General features: G+C 38.2%; 1 protein-coding gene across 1 annotated transcript; it reads right to left on the bottom strand.

Moving 5' to 3' along the window:
• Window positions 1-2,855: 2,855 nt before the first annotated feature.
• Window positions 2,856-18,108, bottom strand: LOC121518952 (potassium channel subfamily K member 4). Its single transcript, XM_041801659.1, has 7 exons — window positions 17,974-18,108; window positions 17,450-17,726; window positions 6,928-7,042; window positions 6,644-6,804; window positions 6,359-6,545; window positions 3,956-4,098; window positions 2,856-3,858 (listed from the first exon to the last, which is right to left on the bottom strand). The coding sequence occupies exons 2-7, from the start codon at window positions 17,636-17,638 to the stop codon at window positions 3,232-3,234; spliced, it is 1,422 nt and encodes a 473-aa protein (XP_041657593.1). The 5' UTR covers window positions 17,639-17,726; window positions 17,974-18,108; the 3' UTR covers window positions 2,856-3,231.
• Window positions 18,109-26,954: the final 8,846 nt, after the last annotated feature.

The raw sequence follows: 26,954 nt of genomic DNA, 5'->3' as shown, positions 1-26,954 counted from the left end.
GAAAGTACAGTGATGGGTCAAAAAGAAAGGCTAGGATATTTTTTGACCCTAGCTTTATATTTCCAAATATATTCAGCTTAAGTTGAGCCAGAGAGTGCAGTGGTGCCAAGTTTAAAGAAAATCCTTCAAACATTCTTGAGATATGTTAACAAGAGAGGGATAACATGAGGCCCAATGGCCTTGACTTTTGACCTATGACCTCCAGAACTAAAGCAGTTTCTCCATTGTTCGGAGTCTATATTAATGCAACGTTCAAAGAAAATCCCTTAAAATGTTCTTGCTATTGCACTGAAAAGAATGGTCAGAGAGGACAGCTGGTCGGGCTGACAACTCCAATACATAATGCCTCTGGCCTTATGCAAGTGCTGGCAGTAGGGCATAAAATTACCAAGGATTGTATGAATTACTAGAACGTAGACACATATTAAAGCAGTCCATACATCTTTAACATCTGATAGGAGCTTGAGTGTACTGTGGCTTCCGCCTTTATTTCCTTATCTGCTTCCTGTTTTGTTCTCCTCTCATACAAACCAAGTACACAAATATGATGCGCAGATTTTGAAAGTTTTGGTTACACAATAATCATGAGAATACACAACACTGAGTGCCTAAGACTTCTAGTTTTGTTGCCTTGGTACTAAAACAGACATCAATATTGTTGAACTTTACTGGTATTATACTGAAATGTGAACTTGTGGTGTTGTGCTAAAACAACCACAGAGCATGTTTTTATGCCTTTATGCAGTGATAGACAAGGCCAGGGGAATCATGTACCCAGGTTCTCTTCTTAGACCGTTCCTCTGAGTGTGATAACTCAAGAACATTTTCACAGATTTTTAGCAAACTTTGCACAAATGTTCACCCTGACCCATAGATGAATTTTTCAGATTTTGGAGCTTAAAGATATAAGGTCAAGGTCACCCCTGCACTCAGACCCCATCACTGGTTTCCTGTTACATTGAGAATCAAGTTTAAGATCTTCACACTTACAGATCCCTGCATGGTCAAGCTACAGATTACTGGGTGATAGAGCTTTCCAAGCCATAGCCCCAAAACTTTGGAATGAGCTGCCCCTGTCTATGCACTCTGCAAAATCTGTAAATGACTTTCAAAGTCGATTTAAGGCTCACCTGTTTAGACAGGCCTTTGGTTAATCATCATTATTTTCATGTACTATAAACTGTTAAAATTGTGTGAAATGTGCTTTTAATGGTGCACGCTCTTATTTGTTGCTGTTCTTTTGTTACCTCCACCAAGGAGGTTATGTGATCAGCAGGGTTTGTTCGTTAGTTTGTTTGTTAGTTTGTTAGTTTGTTAGCAACATAACTCAAAAGAGTCATGGATGGATTTTGATGAAATTTTCAGGAAATTTCAGAAATGGCATAAGGAAGAACTGATTAGATTTTGGGAGTGATCCGGATCAACGTCTGGATCCAGGAATTTTTTAAAGGATTCTTTACTATTGGGAGATAGGGCTAATGGTGGAGGTCTGCGCTCTCCGAGTGCTTTTCTAGTTGTTATTACTATGGCGGCCATGTGGGTTTTCATTAGCATCACTTTTGTATTCTCTGTGTATTATGTCTATGTAAAGCACTTTGTGACTTTTGTCTGTGAAAAGTGTGATATATATATTATATTTCACTTACTTGCTTACTTGCTATCCAGGCCATTCTTGTAACATAAACTTTTAAAGTCTTTAAAGGATTTTCTTCGGACTTTCTTTAGACTTGTTCAGATTTTGGACGTCACAGGTAAAAGCTCGAGGTCATGGGGTTTATGGTTGCTTATGAACAAGTTATGTCATGGACACAGATTTTTTTTTACCAAACTCAAATTTCCAGCCTGCCACAAACTAAAAGATTTGCAAAATCTTAACTGAGTTTTTTCAATGTGAGAGACTTCACACGTGGCAATATGTAATGATAGATTCAACTGTTAGTGCTGTTAGTGATTTGTTTGTTTATGGTGTGAAACGAGATCATGAACACAGATACTAAGTATTCGTAGATAAACAGTATTTTGAATCAATGTGCATTTGTTATTATGAAACAAAAATGTACTTATGTCCTCATGTGACAAAAGTAAAACCATATTTTTAAAAACGAATAAAAATTTAAAAAATTAGTACTGGGTTAGCACAGAGTTAAACAGTAGCAGCAGAAAACAGGAAGTGATGCCATATGCTCAGTGCCACTTAGGCCTCAGAGTTGATTGGCTGGTAGTTGTATGACATCAAGCCAGTCAGATTGTGTTGTGGGCAGGACATTAGGTGAGACTGTGGAGAGGGAACAATAATTGGCATCAATAATAGGCCATGTCAATAATCGTCAACCTCTACCACACACAACTAGACTCTGTTCACCAACTACTACTGTCTTGGCCTGGTCTCGACTCTCAAAACTCTAACTCAAACGCAAATTTAGAGCACACCAGCTAATGTGACTAGCTGTTAGCTACCTGCTACATCCATTATCAATTTTGGTCCAACTCCCTCCCGTGTCAAGTTTGTTTGTGGTGTGTTTTACAGTGCACATTAAACACCTCTGTTGTTGCCACAAATCAAAAAAGTAGCTTGTGCCTTCTGATGTCCATCTAAACTTTATGCTTCATGTTTACTATCATGGTGGTGGTTCTAGTATGGTTCTGATTTCTTCATGCAGAGGCAATCGCAAACTGCCTCCCACCTCCCCCAATAATGTGTGCAAAGGAAGCTACAGTAGTTTAGAAAAGTCTTTATTTTATATATATATATATATGCCATACAGTCAGACATTTGGCAATCAAAATGCAAATATTAAGGTTGCACAGTGTTTAAAAAACTTGATCTCATACCAAAAACGTTAGAGCCTGTTTAGGTACCCGTTTATTGTTGGCAGAATTTAAGAGTGACAGTCTCAGACCAGATCAGTGTCCCTTCAACATGACTGTGTGGTTTTTATTTTGCTTCTGTGATTAATAAAAGGCAGGATCCCTCATGTTTGAAGAAAAGAAGTGCATTTCTGATCTGGTCCGGTAGAGGGCAGCAACTCCTCAGAAATAAATGGGAACATTGGCATAAAAATCAGTTCATCATCCTTGATTGTAGCATACACACTCACATGCTGAGATCATTCAATGCAAACCACTTTTTAAGGCTTCTGCACTGCATTTTAGATGTTTGTAATAAAGCTGAGTTTATAGACTTGCATCAATTTGAGTTCCAATTATGAACATATCTCATGTCTTTACAGTTTATACTTGTGCAGTAGGGTTTCTGTAATCTGCTTGAGGCTTCAGTGGTAGATCTAGGACTGGTTTGGGATTTGCATTTGGCTCCTTCTTATCAGAGTTTGAGCGGTTTCCTCTGGGACTTCTTGGTGGTATTGGCCTCCTGTGGCGTCTCCTCTTGGGCTGACGAGAGCGCCCAGAGTTGGACTGTGAATCCAGCAGAGGATCCAAATGTACTTTAGCACTTTGAGTATCTGAAGACTCGTCAATAAACGCAAGATTTTCACCAAAGTAGTCCAGAGGCTGAGACAGGTGTGGGTCAGGGACAGTCTCTTCTTTTTTAGGCTCTGCAGCTTTCTCTTCAGGCACTCGCTCCGTCTGCGTGGCCTGAGAGTCTGATTCTGATCCAGAATCTGATTCATTAGAGGAGGAGGAGGAAGAGCCAGACTGTGACTGGCTCCCAGGCTGCTCTTCTTTCCCCTCAGGAGCTCCATTAGCTGACACACTGTGACCGTGGCTACGAGGGCCATGACGGTGCTTTCTCCGACGGCGTTTAAAGGGATCATCAATTTTTCCTGGGATGCGGAAATCCACGGACATGTTCTGGATGTTTTGAGTCCAGTCTGTGGCGTGAGCTCGAAGCTCCTCCATCTAAAAGGAAGAGATGGGAGCAGAGATAATGGACAGGAAGTGGTAGAGACAACACATGATGGAACAGATACCACAGAAGAAGAAAAAGAAGACACACCTCAGCTCTGGTCTTCTTAGATAAAACACGAAGCCAGTTTCCAATCATGGTCAGAACGGATGCAAAGTAGGCGAGACCCAACAAGATCCAGAACCAAACCAGAGGCTTGTACCAGTGATCACTGCCCTCAATCCCAGAATCCCCTGTGACATCAAACACAGTGTAAAGTATCACTGAGTGTCAGACAACGCATTTCAATGAACATTTACAAAAGAAGCTGCTATACACCAAATAACTTCATCAATAATTCAACTCAGACAAGATAAAAAGTCTGAATGATTTATGAGGTAATGAAAAATGTCTGTGCTAAGTAAACTTTATGCATCAAAACTGACAGTCATATTTATGAGGACTAATTAAGTCACACATTCACCTCATGTGCAGAAAAACACAAAGACTAAATATATATATAAAGTCTGACGTTAAATAATTATAAACTTGTGCATATTTATTTTTATTGTGCAAATCAAAGCATGCCAAGGAGTGATATGGACCAAAACTCAAGGGTGCAGAGTATCTGATTACAGTTATTTACATTACTGTAACTGTTTGGCTTCTTGTTTACTTGTACTTTTTGAGTGGCACACACTGGCACCAAAATGAAAACAGTGGTTTATTGTTAAGTAAATAACATCAAGAACATCAAGCAGATTATGTTGTCCTCAATAAGCATGCACCACTGAATCTCAAAGAATGAAATATGGACTCAATGATATGGCCTGTAAAAATAATGAGGAATCATATCATGTTATGTTATTTCAAGTGAAACAGAGACAGGAATGGGTAGGTTGACAGTCTGGTAGTTGTTCAAAGGTTGGGGCTTCCTCCAAAATGTTCACTGTTGAGTGTGTGGTGCCTTAGGAAACCACCTATAGACCCTATTGCACATATGTACAATTTGCCAATATCAATGGCCAATATATGAATTATACAGTGGATATGTATGGTGGATATATTGTCAGGAAATTCATATCTGTTGATATATCTACCAGTACTTTTGGTTTTCTGAACTCAAGGATTGCTAAACAAGATGGACATGCCTAAGCGTTTTTTTTGTTGTTGTTTTTTGTTGTTGTTCTGTTTTTACTGTGGTGTAGCTGGTACTGCAGGACTTTGCATATTTCTCTGTGTTGTGTATGCTATTTTATTTATTCATGTGTTGCAGAAAAGTTCAATAGAAATCTGTTTGGAAATAAAAGCATATTACTTTCAGCTATTCTTATTGTAAAAAAGTTTTACAATAAGGCAGTGGAGCCAGTTGGTAAATTAATCTCTTGCCAAAGCAAGAGGTAGAGCAAACATGACCTTTCTACCAAGAAAAGCCCCTAGAGTAGTTCTTTACTCATCTCTTTAATAAAGAAATGTTGTCCAGTTCTGATAACAAAAACAAACAACAAAAACATAAAGCTACATCCACCCTCATCTCTGCAAGGTCACCATTGTTTACAGTCTTGCAGTGCAGCTAAACCATGCCCTCAGCTCCTGCCTTATTCTCCTGAAAAGATGGCAATTGGTCTGGTTATTCTCTGACTGGGAACTAGTGTTTTAACTTGAAGCTTTGCAAAATGGATCTACCTGATAATAGACATTAAATCTGGTCAATTAGTCCAGGTGAAATTGTAAGACTTTTTTTAAATGTTTTTTTTTTTATATTAGTCCTGTAACTTAACTCATTTGAAATTGCTGTACTGGCCTTCTTTTCTAAAATAAAGGAGCCATATTTTATTGGCACCAGCATTTGGCTATGTCTTCTCTCTCTCATTTTTTTCTTTGAATGTAAGGTCCCCCAAAATTTGTCTTTTTTGTGGCTGATTTTATGAGTGTTTGGTGAAAAAGGGGGCAGATGTGGAGTCATTGGGAAACCGTCAGTAGCATGATGTGGATTTTTAGAAAGATGAAAGCTTCAAAAATTGAATAAACTTGAGATACTATAGAAACAATCAGTGCTATTTCCCTCCAAGAGTCAACTGTGCATACCAATAGGTAGCAAAAAGCCAGCACTATACCAGGGTTGTCAAATGGGAACCCTCCTTCACTACCACCAAAGGACTGAACGGTGATATCCAGCATCCCAGAGCAACCCCCATGCATGCTAGCTCTCACCACCCACCATGCCAATATGGAGCCATCATTAACTTACCTACCCTACCACATGGCCAACAGCAATACCACCTTCAACGGACTTAGAAAACAGTTACATTTAGGGAATTTTAATCAACTATAAACTATGCTTTAACTGAGATGGGGAAGTAGAGAATTGAGGTCTAGGTTTATGATCTATGTCAGAGGTTAAAGCTTTGAAGAATATAGACATTTGTTTTGTCAGAAATGAGACATACATTTGAGTGTTTGTATATAAAAATTTAACTGTAGCCCCTGGGCATCTGATTAACTTCAATATACCTGCAACATAGTCTCCAAAGCCCACTGTTGTCAGGGTGATAACCACAAAGTAGGCTGACTCTAACAGACTCCACTGCTCCACCTCTTGGAAAACCAGGATAGGCACAGCGACAAAGAGCAGGCAACCCAGCAGGATGGACAGCACAGCTGAGATTATTCGCACTATGGTTGGACTCACTTTCCATTTCTGTCAGCAAGAGGAGAAACACACGATGGGATAAGACGTTTTAAAGGCAAATAAAGTTCAGACAAAGATGACATGAAATGGTCTGCTGCAGGTCTGACCCGGAAGAGAGTCTCTATCTTGAGAACAGCTTTCCTCAGCCCGGTACCCAGATGATCTCCGACTCCAGCCAGCAGGAAACCAAACATCGGGATTCCCACTAGAGCGTAGAAAATACAGAACAACTGCCCGCCTTCTGTTTTTGGGGATATGTTTCCAAAACCTGGACAGGTGGGAGCCAAGAAGCAGTAGATTAACAGACAAAGGAGGTAGTAAATGGTTCAGATCACAAATGTTGAATAAGAATTTACTTCTGGTAGTCTAAACTGTGTTACAACACGCTTACCGATGGTTGTGATGATCGTCCCTGAGAAGAAAAAGGCACTGGCCAGATCCCACTGGCTGACAAAGGTGCTGTTATTGTTGGGATCCACACCTTCACCCAAAGCATCTGCAACGTCCTATGAAAAGACAGAGAGTAAATGCTATTTTAAGAACACAACAAAACTGATACTGAATCACCAAATCAATGAGATATAATTAAAACTTTGCATGTAGATCTATAAAAACATATGATTCACTATCAAATGTCTGGCAGAGTTTTAGCCCCTTACAGGCCTTCGCACAATATTGGAAGCTATTTACAAACTGCACCGTCACTGTTAAGAGCTCAGAAAATCAGACACAATAAAGTGTTGACTCATTCAGCCCTGAGTGAATCAAACTGCTGCCAGCAGATAATCAAATACCCATGACACCATTATTTGCTCTGGACCTGCAGTTAAAAGTGATGATGTTGTGGTTGAATGTGGTATCTGCAAATGTCATTACCTCAAATGGATTAGGAGTTTAGGACAGCGTCGTCAACTCTTTGTCAGAGAGTAATGATCTAATTTTTCCCTTTGTACACTTTTGTGATTGTGCTAAATCTAAGACAAAGGCACCCGTTTTTCTTTCAGAAAGAAAGAAAGAAAAACTTTGAAACTGTCCAGAAACAGTTTCAGAACACAAAATCTAAAGGGAACAGATGGACTAGCACTTGGGCCGTGCCCCATGTGCACAGGCAGCCTTGGTTCAGGCGCAGCCTGTGGCTCTTTCACTGCATGTCATTCCCCACTGTCTTATTTCGGTTTCCGGTTCTACTTTCCTGTCTGTCTAATAAAGGCAAAAGCCCCAAAATGAATCTAAAAAAGGAAAGAAAGTTACTTTAGAAAATCTCAACAGAGCTCCTAAATGTTTTTGGGGGAAAAATATTATTTTAGATTTTAGAATAATTTGTTAAAGAAGAATTTTTCATAATTATTCCAAAAGAAAGTAAGAAATTAGTTTCTTAATTACAGATTCCCATAATCATACACAAATCTGGAAAAAAAATAATGAAAGAAAGTTGGCAACAGATTTACAAAGACAGTGTTTGATATATTTAAAAATCAAGGTTTTTTGTTTATATATTGAAGGGTACTGATGACTTCAGGAAGAACATTTTTTTTCTTTTAAGATATATTTTGGGGCTTTTTAGTGCCTTTATCGGACAGAGGAGGACAGTGGCTAGAGTTGGAAATGGGACGAGAGTGGGAAGAGACCTGCGGCAAGGACCACAGACTAGACTTGAACCCAGGCAGCCACATGGGTAGCTCACCAGACCGCTAGGAAGAGCATTTTCAATGGAAAGTTACAGAAATCTTCATAGAGATTTTAAAATGAATTTGCTGAGCCTTCTAGGTCCAGGAAGTTACTGAGAGTTTAGAAAAGAAAGTTTCTGAAACTGAAAGAAATAGTTGAGGGATGAAAAGCTTCAGAAAACATGGGAAAGTTGACAGTTTTTAATTAGTAAAATGAATCAGTTTTGTTAGAATTTTTTTTTAATTAATCGTTTGAGGTGGAATGAGGCTATATGTCGGCTGAGTCAGAGCATTCAGTGTTTTACATTACATATAAGATAAACCACATCGGACAAGAGAGAAATTTAAATCAGTACAGAGTGGCATTGTGTAATGTGCACCAGCTCATATAACTAAAACTGAGAGCACCTTTATAGTAAGAAGTAGACTGAAGACTTGTTGAAACATCAGCTGACAAAGGTTCAGTGAAACCGGACCCACAACGCTTCTTGTTAGACAGAACAACATCTGAAGAATGAGACTGGAACACCTGCCTGCTTCAGTCATGAAAAAAACCTCTGTACTGCTGATGATTTGATGATTATTCTTATCAAGTAAACTACACAAAGTCTTCTGGTGTCCTATATTTGATGATATGATTGATTATATGATTAAAAGTAATGTTTGTATATTAATTCAGAAAAGTCTGTTTTTGTATTCTGTCTACATGCGTCTCAGTAGTGTGGTCATGGTCATCTCACCTTTAGGACATCACCCCCCTCTGCAACGTTCTTTTGCTAGCTCTTAAGCTACATTTAAGCTTAATTTAGCTAGCTAATCTGAAAGCTTGAATAAGGATGTATAAAATTCATTCCAAGCATATTTAAGTTAATTGCAGATAGAAAACCCTTATTTTTTATGCTGATTGTAGCCTCGCAAGCCTGCATGTTACCTAGCTAGCTAGCCTTTCTGTAGATGTCTTTAGCATGATGATGATGGCATTAAGGTGAATGAATGTTAACAACAAACTTTAGCTGTAACTTGTTAGCTAAGACTTAACTTTGCAAATATTCTCCCTAAAGATAAAAATAAATGTTATTTTAAACTATTGTCACTCTGGCTAATGTTAGCTAGCTAACACAGGCTTTTCTCTCAGATTTTGTGTGATTACTGAGCTCCCAAACTGCTGTGTAACTTAGATGGTTAAACGCTTAGATAGAGTAAGGCTTCAAAGTTTAAGTGTTTTTTTAAGCTAAAGTCTGTACTTTGTTAATTCCAAGTAATTTGTATCAGATTTACTTTCTTAAAGTGGTTACTGTCGCTAACTAGAGCTAGCTGGCTTACTGTGATTTGTCAGTTTTAAAACTCTATTTAGAGTGTACTGTCTGATATACTTCTATTGAGTAGAAAGTGCCAACACTCATGCCATGAAAAGTGCCACGCTGTATTTAATTGCTGTTTTTCAAGGTCTTTTTAGGTTTAACAAGTGGGGAAAATGAATAACCTTGCAAAGCAGATGGATACGACTGATTCCTTGTTTCTCACTGGCGAATCCATCTTGCAAAGCTCCCATCTGAACCGTTTGGGCCCAGTTAGAAGGTGACAGGACCAATCAGCTATGAGGGGCAGTACTTTCAGACGTAAACAAGCAGCAGCAAGAGCTGGTGTAGTTATGGAGGAAGAGAACAGTGTGGATGCTGCTAAAGTGCCAGTTTTATCAGAACTTGACAACATTTCTCGTTAAAAAAAGAACAAAGAACAGCAGTGAGTTGTTTTCTTTTCGAAAACGACAAAAGTCGAGTATTTACATGTCTATAGTCATGTTTCGGTTATTCCTCAGTAGCTGCGCACGCGCAGCTTGATAGCAGCTACGTCATGTGTTTGTTGCTCTGATTGGCCCATAGAGATGTGACAGACAGAACGTTCACCCAATCATACTCCGAGTTTTTTTCAAAGCCTCTGCCTTTTGTCAGCTTTCCCAGATGGATGTATGAAACACATCCATCTGGCATGTCAGGTTAGAAAATGAACAGAATCTCCTATAATTTTACTTCAACACAAATAGAAAATATGGCCTTGTTGACTTATTAAGACGTCTGTTTACATCAGTCATGTCCTTCAGTTTCTTTAACCTTGAGCTAAATGTCAGCCAACACATCTATATTTCACTTTGCAGCTAAAACTGTGTTTTACAGCTTTATGTTGGAACGAGAACAAACAGCTCATCATCACTGCCCGGAGTCAAACCCAGCTGTAACACTCGGCCTATGCATGGATCGACTTTCATGCATGCACTCATACACAAACAGGAGCTGACCCATCCTTACACGGCCCCAATAAAAACTATAAAAACCCCCAATGGCTGGTTAACAGTTATGTTCCACAAGGTCACAAATCGCATAACTAAGTAGAGACAAAAAAAATCTGAGGAGTTGCTTTGAGGACATCAAAATTATTCAGTAAGGTAAGTTGTTTATTAAGAAGAAAATCACATTTTCAATGAGCTCTAAATGTGAGGCAGTTAAAATGCAGTATTTATATATACACTATATGGACAAAGGTTTTCAGAAACCTGGCCATTATACCCACAGGGACTGTGATGACATTGTGTTCAATTACATGCCCCATTTGCAGCTTTAACAGCTTCCACTCTTCCTGGAAGGCTTTCCACAAGATTTTGGAGTGTTTTTGTGGGAATCTGTGCCCATTCACTTTGTAGAGCATTTATGAGGTCAGGCACTGATGTTGGATGAGAAGGCCTGGCTCGCAATCTTCAGTCCAGATCATCCCAACAGTGCTAGATGGGATTGAGGTCAGGGCTCTGGGCAGGCCAGTCAAGTTCTTCCACACTGAACTCATCAAACCATGGCTTTGTAGTCCTTGGGGAACAATCATGTTGGAGTTGGTAGGGAGGTAGGTAGTTTATTAACTCAGAGGGAAATTTAAGAAAAGGGCCTTCCTAAAACTGTTGCCACAAAGTTGGAAGCATAGCATTGTCCAAAATGTCTTGGTGAGCTGAATCATTAAGATTGCCCTCCACTGGAAATAAGGGGCCTAGCCCAAACAAGGAAGTTTATTTGAAGGTTAAAGTGCTATATATTTTAAACTATTTTGTTATTTTTCTTTATTGAAATAGACAGTGTTAAAATATTTCATTATGTACTTTCCATTGGGCTGCCCTTCTGGGGCCAGCTTAATAGGGGGCCCATGGTGTATGATAATAACCAGTCTTACTAAAGCAACAAACATTTTCTCACGTCAATAAATGGTTTGTAACCTGACTTACCTGACAGACTGCCTCACATATCCACAGCATTGGATATATTTTACAGCCAAATGGCCAACACCCCAGAGACGGTGTTTGGGAAGGGCAGAACCATTAAATGAAATCTGAAAGGGTGATTGGAAAAATGTTCTGTCCGTCATAATCTCTACGGAGCAATCAGAGAAACATAAAACATGATGTAGGCATGCACTGCCCTTGGTTGTAAACTACTGTACCTTGCTTGAGCCCATTGTTTGCTCCCAGTGAAGCCAGTTGGTTAAAAAACACTCTAGCTAAAGCTTGTTCGGAGAGGAGCAAAACATCTTTTACACCAACAAAGGTTTTCATTTGAGGTTCTTTAGGTTCTTTCACTGCCCAGTTCTGGTAAAACAGCTGCTTAGCTGAATCCATACTGACCTCTGCACCAGCGACCATTGTTTACATGGTTGCAGTAAAACTAAAGCTACATTTAAGCTCCCACCTCCTTCTCCTGAAATGAAGCTGACTGGTCCAGTCATCCCCTGACCAGGAATAATATTTCATATTAAAGCTTTACAAAACAGATCCACCCAATGTCACACACAGAATCTGGCCAATGTTTCGGCTCTGAAAAGTTATGTTGTTTTAAATTGTTGACCCCTTTTTTTACAGAATGAGCCTTTGTTTGTTTGTTTGTTTGTTTGGTAATAGTGACAAAGTGGATGGATTGGAGAAACGGAGGAAACTTTCAATGGAACATTTGAACTCAGAACAATTTTTTTAACATACTTTTAAGCTCCTCAACATGGAGAATGTGGCAGAGGAGGCTAGCAGCCAAGTCACTTTGCAAGTGATGTGAAAAAGTTAAAACAGAAATTTATGGCTTTATCTTGAAAAACAGATGAGCTTACCCTGTCAGGTATACGAAAATGTTGTTTTGTGGAGGATCATGCAGTTTGCTCTTAAGATGGCTGACAAGATGGTTGCCACTAATCTACCTGGGTTAGAGTCTCCTTGCAAATCCGTTTAAAATCACCAAAATACTATGCCATCCATGTGCCATGAAAGCACTGTTGGCAATAAAGTGATTTTTTTGTTCATTTTTGGGGGACATTTAATCACTTTGGTGTTTCTGACTGTGTTTTTTTTGTAAGGGGCCTGGGAGCACATGGTGATCAGCAATAGAACTTTTTTTGGCATCAAGCTTCCTGGAGCATATCATTTTGTAAAGAACGTTGGAAAACATGGCGACAACAACTAAGAAGTTGGCAGAAGAGCTGGAAGAGATCAAAAAAACACTCAATTTCATGTCTGAAGAGATCAGCAAGGTGGTCAAGCAGCAAGCCAGTCTCATGGGTCTAGTGGAAGAGGTCCGTGAGTTGAAGGCCACAATCAAACTTAAAGACCAGAAGATTCAACTACTGGAAGAAAGGATTGATGACTTGGAGCAGTACTCTAGGGGAAATGATCTGATCATCACTGGGCTGGATACCAGACATCGCAGCTATGCCAGGGCTGCAGCCAGTGACCAGCAAGATGAGGATGCACCACCTGAAGAACTGCTTACACTAGAGACACAAGTTGTTCAATTCTTGAGCAGTAAGAACATTGATTTGGACAGTGAGAACATCTCAGCCTGCCACAGCCTTCCACGTAAGGATAAAAATGCCAAACCAACCATTGTTGTTCATTTTACCAACACAAAGCATAAGATTAATGTACAACGACAGGCAAAAAGACTAAAGGGCACAGGGGTGTATATAAATGAACATTTGACAAAGAAAAATGCTGAAATAGCTAGACATAGCCGCATACTCAGAAAACAAAACAAAATTCAAGCAACATGGACAAGGAATGTGAAAATATTTATCAAGTTAAATGGACCACCAGAGCAGGCAAAGGTGGTTGCAGAGGAGAATCTGAGAGATCTTGAACGATACAAGTGACAATGGACACAGTTTGGTTAGCAAATGGTACACTCAATGGGGATTGGAAAATGTTTGGATGGTTTACTGGAACAAAGGAGCAAGATAAAGAGTTGGTGCCAAGTTTGCAGTATAAAAATCAGAATTCCTTGTTTTTTTGTTTTTTTTACTTTGAGTTACACCCACTGCACTATGATGGTAAGAGAGCAGTTAAATTATACAAAAACATTATACAATCCTGTGACTTTGGTGGACATTTGCTTTTTTCATGAGAGATAAAAATGAATCTTTTCCTTTAGAACAGGAGTATGATGATTTCTATGAAAATGATAATGATTTAGCTGAGCCCTGTTATAATAGAATATATGAAGAGTCACACATAAGTTTTTTGAAGTCAACTGAACATAAATCATTTAGCTTTGAGAATGACATTGATCCAGATGCAAATTTTTACAAAGATTGGAACTCTGGTTCCAAATACTATATGGAAAATCAGTTTAATGAACTTAGTCTTGATGGTTTTTCAATTATACACTTTAATAGCCGAAGCCTCTATGCAAATTTTGCTCAAATCAAAGAAAATGTACAATCATTGAAACATAGGTTTCAAGTCATTGCCATTAGTGAAACTTGGTTGACGAATGAAAAGGGTTCTAATTTTATGTTAGAAGGATACAATCATTTTAGTGTAAACCGCAAAAATAAAAGGGGTGGTGGAGTGGCCTTGTTTCTACAGAAAGATTTTCAGTGTAGAGTGGTTGACAGTACAGTTGTGGATGATATCATGGAGAGTCTGACAATTGAAATTCATTCCACTTATCTGAAAAGTATTTTTTTGAGTTGCATATACAGGACACCTGGCTCTTGCATCGATTCATTTGTTAACTCCATGGTTGACATTTTAGGTAAGGTATGCGATAAGAAACAACTTTTTGTTTGTGGTGATTTCAATATTGATTTAATGAAATGGAATGAACATAAAATGACAACAGAATTTTGTAATACAATGTTTAGTTTGGGTCTCTGGCCCCTAATTGACAAACCGAGTCGAATAACCAAAGACAGCGCTACACTTATTGACAATATCTTTACAAATACTCAACATCAAGCAACAAGTGGTTTGCTCATAAGTGATGTCAGTGATCATCTTCCTGTTTTTGTAGTTGTGCATAATTTAATTGCTAAATGTTCGGTTGATGAAAATAAAAGTGAACCTCCCTGCAAATTAATGAGATTGAGAACACCAGAGAGAACTGAAGCCTTAAAGATGGATCTTAGAAATTATAACTGGGATGAGGTGTATGTTGATGATCCAGACCTAGCATATGATGCATTTTTGTTTGCATTCTTAAAATTATATAATAAACATTGTCCTATCAAAATGTGTAGGGTGAAAGATCAATATAAAGGAAAACCATGGATGACAAGAGGTCTGCAAAAGGCATGTAATAAGAAAAATCAACTGTACAAGAAGTTTTTACAACAGAGAACTAGTGATAGTGAAGAAAAATATAAGCGTTATAAGAACAAACTAACTACCATTATGAGGACTCAAAAAAAGGAATACTACAGTAAAATATTGGAGGACAGTAAAAATAACATACAAAGAACTTGGAAAGTAATCAATCATATCATTCAGAATAAAAGTTATACATCAGAACTTCCACATTATTTCATAAATAAAACTAATAATAGAGTGGACGATTTACAAAATATTGTTGATGAGTTCAACAACTACTTTGTAGATGTTGGTGCTGCTTTGGCAAGACAGATTATTGCATCTGATGACAAAAAACATATGTTTAATAATTTGATAAACACTAATGCTTGTTCTATGTTTCTAAGCGGGGTACTTGAAACTGATATTATTGAATTTATAAGAAAATTTAAAAAATAAGAAATCAATCGACATACATTCAATTGATACAGTAATTATTAAAGATGTTATTGATTATATTGTTAGACCTTTGACTTATGTATGTAATCTGTCTTTCCAAAAAGGAATCTTTCCTAACAACATGAAGTTAGCAAAGGTGATCCCAATTTATAAAAATGGAGATAAACACTGTATGGAAAATTACAGACCGATATCACTTCTGCCACAATTTTCTAAAATTTTAGAGAAGTTGTTTGTGAAACAATTAAATCAGTTTATTCATAAAAATAAATTATTAAGTGAAAACCAGTATGGATTCAGAGAAAGCAGAACTACTGCTTTTGCAGTAATGCAAATGGTTGAAGAAATAGCAAATGCCAATGAAAACGATGAGTGTTCTATTGGCCTGTATATTGATCTGCAGAAGGCTTTTGATACCATTGATCACAGACGGTTATTAAAAATTTTAAAGATGTATGGGATACGAGGGGTTGTTCATTCTTGGCTGGAAAGTTATTTAGGTAATAGACATCAGTGTGTACAAATTAATGATACTGTATCAGCATTTAGAAAGATTACCTGTGGTGTACCACAAGGATCAGTGATTGGTCCAATACTGTTCATTCTTTATATCAATGACATCTGCAATGTGACTGATTTCTTTAGATACGTAATATTTGCAGATGATACAAACTTATTTTGCTCTGGTAAGAATTTAAAAGAACTTTTGTGTGGTGTAGAAAGGGAGCTGGGAAATCTCAAAACTTGGTTTGATGTCAATAAATTATCTTTAAATATTAAGAAAACAAAATTTATGGTTTTTGGGAATCTAAAGGAAAGTGATGGTAATATTAAACTAAAAATCTGTAATGATGACATTGAAAGAGTTTTGAGACCAAATTCCTTGGGGTTGTGATCGACCAAAAGTTAACATGGAAACAACATATTGAATACATTAAAGGGAAAATTTCAAAGTCAGTTGCAATTCTATATAAATCTAGAAATGTATTAAATTCTAAGGCCTTGCATTTAATCTATCACTCATTAATTGTTCCCTATATATCTTATTGTGTGGAATTGTGGGGATCCACCTTTAAAACGACCATAAATTCTATAATAAAACTACAAAAAAGAGCCATACGCATCATCAATAAGGCTGATTACTATGCTCATACGGATCCACTTTTTCTAAATTCTCATGTTATGAAATTTTATGATTTGTTTTATTATAAAATAATGCAAATGATGTTCAGAGCAAAGTCAAAAATGCTCCCTGACTCAGTACAGAGGTTCTTTTCAATTCAGGAGAGTCCGTATAATCTCAGAGGTGTTTGTAAATTTATTGTGCAAAAAGCTAAAAAAGGTATGAAAAGGAGATGTGCTTCCATTGTTGGAGTTAAATTCTGGAATGATGCCAGTATAAATGTAAAAACATGTAATTCTCTTTTGGTTTTCAAGAAAATGGTTTGTAAAGCTATCTTTGAAGCGTATAAGTGTGACTGATTATCTGTTGTTGTTTCTTTGCATTGCTGGAAGTTAGTAGCTTAAAAAGTTAAAAATGTAGGATAGGCTTTTATAAGCAGTATGCTTCTGCCTATGCCTTTTCATTCATTATTCAACACATGACTATTGATTTTGTTTGAAATGTCTATACTGTGCAAAATGTTTGGTGTTGTGTTATGATTGAATAAACTAAACTAACTAACAAGTAATGACCTATCTGTGACCAAGCATCACTTGCAGATATTTCAAATATCTGAATATGGATTTATATGCAATTTAGCCTGTCTTAATTTGAAAGGTTGAAAGCCAAAAAAACCATGAGAATCACTGTTTTTGAACACTTTTTCTGTTTTTAAACAAATTGTGTCAAAAAGAAGCCCAAGCTGGCGCGTCGGTAGTCGAGTGGTTAAGGCACACGCCATATACGCAGGCGACCCGGGTTCAAGTCCGGCCCGTGGCACTATTTCCTGCATGTCTCTCCCCGCTCTCCTCCCTGTTTCCGACTCTATCCACTGTCCTATCTAATAAAGGCCAAAAATAAATCTTTAAAAAAAAAAAAAAAAGAAGCCCAAGCTGTTTAATAGACAGTGAGATAGATTTGGGAGTTGACGCTGTCATTGAGAGATAATGAAGTCAGTAGTGCTCTACGTAAATACTCATGTTAATTAGAAAATAATGCCAGAAAATACATTTGTTAAATATTAAAAGACCTGCTGTACCTCTATCAGTTTCTGCAGATTCTCAGGGCTGACGCAGGTGAAGTTCATCAAAAATCCCTCCCGAGTGTCCTGCAGCTGCATGTGCTTGCCCATCTCTCGCGGAGCCTCAAGGGCCCGAAACACCACGGCTCCCAGCACCAGGTAGAGGAGCACCCCGGTGAGGATGCCGAGCAAGGTGGAGCAACGCATGGATACACCTCCGCCTAGTCCAAACACTTGCTGCTGCTTCCCTTTGCCAGCCTCAGTGCTGGTGTGACTGTGATCCCAGCTGCTGCAGCTGAAACATTAGAAACCACATGGACATGAGGTTTTTTTCACTGACCACATCGCCTGACAGCAAACCCAGTGATACACGTCTGCTGCAGGCAGACTGTTGGCTGCACATGAGGCATTAAATGTACTCAGGCCTCGCCACACTGCTGCCACACTGTTAATGCAACATCAGATTCAAAACATACATCATCTGCCACTCTGAGCATTGAATGGGTTATGACAACTGATGCATTAATAGTGGCTAAGTTGACCTGCTTATCGTCTGTAGCTGCCCACGCCTTCGTCTCTTCCAGTCCCTCTTCTCTCCAGGTTTGAGGATCGAATCCCTGGATCCGTAACCACTGGGGAGCCCGTCCACCTCACACTCCGAAGGAGGAGGCACTGGAAAGAAGGCACACGTAAGAATAAGATTTATTTGATTCTGCAAGAAATAATCCACTTAAGCAAATACAAGATGTTAAAACCAAGGCCTAACAAATGACCACAAACCTTAGCTATAATAATATGTACAAAACTGCTGAAGAAAAAGTAAACAAAAGCATAAACAAATTTTGAGTGCATAGGCAAGTGGTTAGCCACAATGATATTACACTGAAAAATCCAATTATAGCAAGTCTTACGTGTTGCTTAATGTTTTGTCCCAAAAATGAAACATACAAAAAAGCCTGAACTGCAGGAAATAAGCCTTATTATCTACCAATACAGCAAGCAACTTAAATTTAAGTCTTGAAATGAGGCAAACTACCTAATTTAGATACAGACATTTCATTTCAATAACCTTGCAAAGCAGATGGATTTGTCAGACTCCATGTCTGTCGTCAGGCAAATCAGTCTTGCAAAGCTCCAATCTACAACATTTATGTCAGACCCAAGAATGGTTCGGACCAATCAGCGTTATTTGAGGAAAACAAAGCAGTAGCTTGGGTGGGGTTAAGTTCTGCTGAAAGCCTACAGCAATGGCTGCTGGCAGTGTAGCGATTAGCTTGGATGTAGCTAAAGTATAGTGGTAGTTTAATCAGACCATGGACCATGTTTCTGTATGAAATAATAAGCATTTTGGATGTCTTGGTCTTGTCTCAGATTGGCTGGACTCTGGATTTTCCATCAAGACCAGTCGAGACCACCGCTGATGTGCTATTCTCAACATCATTAATGAACTGATCCTTATTAATGAATGTTATTTAACTTAAAACAGCTGCCATTAGGTCACTGACTGTTATTCCTTCTTGGAAATCTATTCAGACACCTGCAAAAACTCAGATCTTAACAAACCAGTCCATCTTATTTCTAGTAGAAAATGCCTCTTAACACTTATTTTGGGCCTCATTTGCCTGACAAATTTAAAGAAACATCGAATTTTCAGATATTTAAAACAATTCTGGACTTTTCAGTGGCTTTTAATACATACAAGGAAGAAGAAAGTTAGTTGAACAATTTGCTAAGATTTGAGATTTTTGCATTGTGGTGCTTTGAAAACAGAGTTTAGACACATTGTGTTTTGCTGTCAAATGTATTTAAAAGCAAACTAAAATTAGAGAATGCTCTTTTACTGTTCAACCCTGTGATGATTTTTTTAAACTGATTTTTATGGTCTTGGTCTTGTCTTGGTCTCAGTCTCGACCCCCAAAAGTCTTGGTCTTATCTTGGTCTCAGCGCACTCTGGACTCAGGTGTGTCATGGTCTCGGGTAGTGTGGTCTTCAGCATGAATTTTAACCACTGACCTGCTCCACTTTTCATAAACTACTGAAGCTGTGCATGTCTAATACCTCATTTTCTCTTGTCGCTCTGATTGGCCTGTCATGAATATGTTGACAAAATGTTTGTCCAATTACCCTCTGAGAAGTTTTTTGAAATGTCCTGCCCTTCCCATATGCTTCCTATGGAGGTTTTCCAGATAAATGTGAAATATATTTCCATGCATTGAATATATTAAACAGTCTATCTGGCATATCAGGCTATCATTTCAAAGCACTCAAGTACAGATTTCTTGCTGTATTGACAGATATCTTATTCACTACATGCAATTTAGGCCTTTTTATGGTATAAATCATGAAATAAGATTTAGTTCCCCAAATTCTTAGTTTATGTGGCTCATATTAAGTGTATTGAGGTACTGTACTTCAAAATTAAATCAGAGAAAGAGATTTTATTTTTTTAAAGATTGTTTTCAGGCTTTTTATGCCTTTGCTTCAGAATTGGAAACAGGGATGAGAGAGTGGCTGAGAGACATGCGAGAAAGGAGCTGCAAACTGAACTTGAAACTGTGTAGATGGGGTGCGACATGACCACTAGGCCAACTGTGTGGAGTGGAAACTAAGGCAAAATAACAAAACCAGCATGTAATAAAAATAATATTGGATGACAGGAAATAATAAACCAAAAGGTGAAGAGTTAGGGTAAGGTAGTGACACACAGCTGCTCATGTTATGGACCTATAGCCACCTGTTGTTGTTTTTATCCTGATCTGAACCCATCCTCTAATAAATCATTTAAGACTTCAGTTTGTGATGACAGCTAGTTCAGCTCTGTTTTTTCACCTTTGATAAAGAAATTAAAGAATTTGCTGATTGACGTTTAAACAATACCTTATCATAGATGAAAATTCTATCTTAAAGTGAGTAAATGCATCCAAAGCAGCAGATGTAAACATAGGATATCCTCTTGCAAATGTTACAGGAGAATACTTTGTTTAATGATGTCCAGCCTGCATAAAATGATGATGGCAGTCATTGTCATCCAAATCCAAAAATGCATTTTCATTTAAAACTCAAACTGAAGCCAAGACTCATCTCATAGATGTGTGAGACACTGCCCTTGTCATGGAGATTTTGGCAAGTGATTTAAGAAGGCAGCATTTCTTGTAATTTTGGAGTTGCAAACCTGCCATTTTTAATTTATCTCTGCATCACTGGACTGCAAGGAGAAGGATAAAAGAGTAAAAATGCTCCTATCTTGTAAAGTTCGGTGGCTGCAGCTTTTTAACTCTGCTGATCAGCTGGTTTGGATCCAGAATTAGAGCAATAAACTGTCACACAGTGATGGCTCCAAACAGTTTTACAGCTGCTGGGAAACACAAAGTGACTGTCCACTTACTAAATTGAAAACACTGCAGCAAGAAATCAGCAATGTCTGACAAAACTCACGGTTGTATTTGTGTAAGGTTACTTTTAAAGCCTGTTTACTGCATACATTCTCTGCTTTAGCGCAAAAGCCTTCAAAAAATACACAAAGGACATGCGTTAGGATGCATTTGCAATTCATGAATTCCTTGAAGAACACTATAAGCTATTTTTTGCACAACGTTTAGCACATTGAAGACAATCTGGTCCATTTAAGTAGCTAAAAAGAACATATTAGCTTGCATTTGGCTCCTCAAACATCTGTTAACATTTCAAACACTACAGCGTATATACAGTAAATCTTCTGTAAACCTACCTCGTACTGTACCACAAAACACCAGACAGATAATACACCCCTAGACAAAAGGGAATTGTAATTAGGCATGCATTAAGTGCAAACACTGCTGCAGCAGCCGAGCCTGAGACTTAGTGATCCGTTTTATCACCACTTAGAGTCCCTCTGGGTCCAGATGATGTCTGTTAGTGACCAACGCGCCAGGCTGCCTTACCTCAAAACGAAGGATCATAAGAGTCCTGAGCAGCAGACGCCTCAGACAGAATGTTTCATGAGTTCATGTAGCTGCATACAAGGAGTGTGGGAGCATGAATGGGCGTGTGAGAGTGAGGGTGAGGAGGGAGGCTACTGCTGAGTGCACAAGAGAGAAAGAGATACTCAATCAAAATGACTTTATGTGGAGTGAGAGAGGGGATTAAAGAGAGACAGCACAGAGGGAGGTGAAGATGATGATTATTATTTTGTTGTTTATTGGTTTTTAGAGCAGAGAATAATCTTTGATGAAGAAAATGCAGATTAGGCTTTTTTACATTCGTGTACAATAATGTCTTTTCCCAGGTTTTTTGTATGATAAGCATTTTTTTTAAACATATGGGCTGTAAAGCTGTAGCTGCTGCAGTCATGTGTAGTTTAAAAACCTCCCTGTGATCAATGTTATGGAATTCCTGGAGATCTGATTGGTGTTTTACTGCCGACTCTGCAGAGCTCAGCCACCCTGATCTCTAGACCACATCTTACTCTCAAGCTGCCTGACAGAACTGCTGCTGCTCTCTTTCTGTGTGTGTGTGTGTGTTTGCATTTCACAGGAGTGTGGATAGAGTTTCCTAAACAGATCCAGAGGACTAAAGTGAACTCAGACACAGCACTAGAGTACCAGTCAGGTCAGAAGTATCAGTTGTAGATTTCTGATTCTGGTTTCAAAGTTTAATGGTATTATGAACTTAATACATCAAATCAATAAGATATTGATCACTTACTGTAGCAACCAAAATATACCGTAGTGTACTCCTTCCATATTTGAGTTACAATCTGTTCATCCCACTCTTTTTGTTGTTTTGTTAGCTTAAGTTTTAGACTGTACACAGACTTGTCTTGCCAATCTACAAGGATTGGCACATCAAAAAAGCTGTCTCAAACTGCCTAAGATCAACCAAAAATCAGACAGAGATGATGCTGAGGCAGATCATACGGCTCCTGGCAAACAGCAACATTGTCTTGAAACCAAAATGGATAAGTTAAAAAAAATCATCACATAGCAGTGTCTGCCCATTAAGACATGGACCATCCAGCCAAAATAGTTAATTTGTGCTGTAAAAATTAGCATTTTAATATTTGTTGTGTATGTGACATCCAGTGATTCTGCAGCCAGCCTCATATGGACACCAGAGAAGTTGTTGTGTTTTTCCACTTTCACTTTTTTAGGAAGGGCAGGAATTAAAAATAAAACATATTGGAAGTTGACTGGAGGAACAGTCTGTCTGTCAAATTCATGATGGGCCAATCAGAGCGACAATACAAAAAGAGGTAGCAGACATGCACAGCTCCAATGCTAACCCGAACTATACAGGCTAGCACTACTGTGGTACTGGTACTCATGGTACTCATGACAAGGCGAAGATGTCAGTGGAGAACTTATTATGAGACATTCAAAAACATCTTCTCTGCCAAGATAAGCTTTTAGTGTGGCTCTTTGGTCAAAGTCCAATTAAGCTGCCACTTTTCTACATCAAAGCTAATCCAAGCTACATCCAAGCCAATGGCTACCAGCTTACAGTACAACTCAACCCCACAAACTCATGACAAAGCAGGTTGGCAGAAGAGTGAAAGCATCTTTTCCATCAAAAAAAGCTTTCTGTGAACAAGATGAAAGAACATTAGATGTAAAGAACAAATGGGAATTGGACCTTAACACAGTAACAGATGATTCAGATTGGGAAAACTCATGGGGAGAGTGGCTTAAATGTCTTAACAGTCCAAACTGGAGAGAGTATAGCTGGAAACTAAGAATGAGATTCTTTAAGACACCAATTATTTTGGCCAGCTATAACAATAATGTCAGTGCCCTCTGCTGGAGAAAGTGTGGACAAATTGGGGATTTTTCCCACATATTTTGGGAATGTCCAGTAGTGAAACAATATTGGGATAAAGTGACAGTGGAAATAAAGACATTTTTAAATTTCAATACACTGTTCAATATCTATCAGGTGGTCTTGTGCGGTGCAATGCCTGAAACTTGGGACAAGGACAAAGGGTATATTTTAAAAGTTCTTCTGTTAATTGCTCACAAAATAATTACTATTAAATGGCTCAAACCATATTCACCAACACTTGAACAATGGACTCAATACAGCTCAGTTATTGAGCTGTATGGAGGACATAACATCAATATTGAGACTGAGGAGAGATAACTATTTGAAGAAATGGTCATCTGTAATCTCCTATTTGGAGAAGATTTAAATGTGCAGGTTATATGATGTATCCCTGAACATGTGATGTTATTTCTCTGTAGATTTTTTTTGTATATTCAAGGCAATGATGTTCTATCTATAAGTGTGTGACTATTTGTCAAGGATTTGTTTTAATAAAAGTTCAAAAAAAAAGTTTTCTGTATGGCTTGTTGGTTTTGTTTTAATAAAGAAGTGTGGTATAGTTCTAGTAAAACTGCTGCTATATTATAGCTACATCCCAGCTAACAGGTACACTGGCGGCAGCCATTGCTAACAGCTCACAGTACAACAAAACTCTACCTGTAGCTACTGCCACATTCTCCTCAACCATCGTTGATGGATCAGAACAGATGTGGATTTGAGCTTTTCAAGATGGATTTGCCTGATTACAGACGTGCTGTCTGGCCAATCCATCTACTTTGCAAGGTTATGTCGCTTGACCTTAGAAAAATTTCTCAAAAATCAGCCTATAGTCCATGGACAATTCAGCATGAGAGGTAGTGCACAAACACTGCATCGAATATATCTTTCAATTATTGGTCAAATGAAGTGATGTCATATCTGCAACAATATTTGTATTAGTTTTGACGTTGCGTTCTACTTGCCAAGAAAACCTTCTCTATAGTACAACCAAACAATAATACAATACTAGTAACAATTAACTAGTTTCAATGTAGAACCAAAACTAGACATGACCTAGGCATAGCTGGTGCAACAGGTCACTGGTATTTTCCAAGACAGTGTGGCTGCAGACTGTACATCTCTGATGGCCACTCTCGCAGACTGTGCCTGTGTCAGAACGGAAGTACCATAATTTGCCAGTACAGTGAATTTCCAGTTTTAAATTTGCTTTTTCAAAATTTCAAAATTATTCATAAAGTCTGGAATCAACATTCATGAAATAACCAGACTGCAAACATTATAGTCAAAGAAGGAAACAGAAAAAAGTCAGAGGTCTAATCTGGGATTAGATGAGTACGGACCTGTTTTAGAAGTTATAACATGAATGGTGGCTCACTTTAGCTTTGTTAGCTTTAGCTAAAGCTAACAGCTATGATACTTCATAAGCCAATGTAGCTAAGTTAGCTTTGGCAACATAAGCCATTGCAAATGTAGCTAAGGCTGACATAGCTAAAAGCTAATATAGCTATGTAGCTGCTTTGTGAGGTTAGCTTTAGCCATGTTAGCTATGTAGCTATATTAGCTATGTAGCTAGATTATCTACATAGCTTGGGCAGCTAACAGAGCTACATAAGCTCTGCTTGCTGCATTAGAATGTTTACATGGAGGACAAGCGTTTTCCCTGTGAGCAGACTGTTTACTTGTTTTATCAAACGTTTTGTTATTAGGTTTATTAGGTCAGGTTTTTACCTTTTTACTTTTGGTAGCATAACCTTAATCTTACCATAACCCTAAATGGAAGTTGAAAGGTTAAGCATGTAGTTCTGTTCGTCTCAAACAAACAAACATTTAGAGTGGCTGTCGGAGATGCTACCAAAATTTAATGACTGATTGATATTGCTACCAGAGTCATGCTGTTAGTACACCCAAAAAATATGAATGTTTGATGCTAATTTTTAAATGTTTGGTCACTGCATAAGTCTGGTCTATTACAGCTGATCAAAAAATGTTCATCCCTTTTTACAGAGGGATGGTATTTTGGTATTGGCTGTGTTTTTGTCTCTGTTTTGGAATAGCACTGTCTGCTAGAGTTTCAGCAGACATTGATTGTCCCCATGAAAATAATCCAAGTGGAGAGCAAAAGAAGGAAAGAGCAATGCAACATCTTGGCAAGAAGTGTGTTGTTAACTACTGGCTTCACTGAACCCAGAAATGGTGACCATCATTTGCAGAGACATCAACGTCTAACTGTCATATGGTTTCCCACACAGCACAATGGAAATATTTCTTCAATATAATTAATGACTTTATTGAACTTACCAGTCTGACAAAAAGTCTGCACAGACAGAAAACTAAGAAGCTGAAGCCAAGTGGGCAAATCCCCAGGATGCTTCAGTGTTACTCAGTCAGAGCCAACAATCCCTGTCTGTATAGATCAGATCTATATCAGTCTTTTAGAATATAAACACAGACAAGAAGTTCATGCTGAACAGACTGCTGCGTGTAGTGAATGTATAATCACCTAAAATACTGAACTGTTAAATCAATCATAAAAATAACACTTGTGTCAGCAGGAAGACTTTAAGTTGAAGTGACTGCTTTCATGGATAATAGCTGCTGTTGTGTGTGATGCTCTGGTTTCTCCTTTACATGATCAATTTGTTTCTGACCACAAAGAGTCTTGTTACTGCTAGGCAGGGAAGATAAGATTATGGTTATTAATCAATAGTCAGTAAAACAGTCCTTCACATCTCAGTTCAGAGGAGTTGGTCTAAATCAGGAGTGGAAAATATATTTCACTGCCCTCAGGCTCATTGACAGGCTGGTTGATATGTTATGTATGTAAATGATTACTGTCTGAATGTGTAATCCTTTAGCAGTGCCCTTGTTTTTTGTTTGTACCACCTCCAATTTTAAGTCCATAGTTTCCATCTGAACAATAACTCAGCTCATCCCTTCAGCCTGATATATTACCCTGGCACACCAGGCTGGCAGCCAGCGCTGACAGTAACAGCACTGAAGTATATTTAGCTGTAAGGTGAGGAACCTGCATGTGGGCTTGTTATTTAAAACAGACATTTGAGGACAGCTGCGACAAGTTGGATAAAGTCCTTTAAACAAATACTGCTGTTAGTATTTGCTGGCATGGCATTTTCACTGTGAAAACATTTTTGAGAACTATCCAGATCCATATATTGTGACCTCGTTGAGTCCAAGCAAGAGAGGACATAACTCCTGCACACGTCCCCCAAATTTAGGGGGTGAGCAGCACATATAATGCAAACAATCAGATTTTTTTTCTGGAAATTCTCCTGGAAAATTCATTGGGAAGTTGGGGTGGGCTAATGTGTGAATGCAGCAGGAAATATTAAATTCACTGGATGACATTAATATGAAGTCACTAGGGTGATTTTCCTGCATATAGTAAAGATTTCTACGGTGAATATGTCCAGTAACACATAGCACTGATATATAGTGCTGTGAAAAAACATTTGCCCTCTTCCTGATTTCTTATTTTTAGCATATTTGTCCCACGTATACATCTTCATATTAGACAAAAATAACATAAGTGAAAATAGAAGGTAGTTTTTAAAGATTATTTCATTTGTTAAGGGAAAATCCATTAAAACCTACCTGCCACTATGTGAAAAAGTAATTGCTCCCCCTCATGAATAAACTGTGATTAACCACATTTCTATGAAAGCTGAGTTCAATTTCACTAGCCCCGCCCAGGCCTGATTACTGCTAG

The sequence above is a fragment of the Cheilinus undulatus genome, linkage group 12 (assembly GCF_018320785.1).
Source record: "Cheilinus undulatus linkage group 12, ASM1832078v1, whole genome shotgun sequence".
NCBI classification, from domain to species: Eukaryota; Metazoa; Chordata; class Actinopteri; order Labriformes; family Labridae; genus Cheilinus; species Cheilinus undulatus.
Note: the sequence above shows the minus strand (reverse complement) of the source record. Positions and strands in the feature narration are given on the sequence as shown.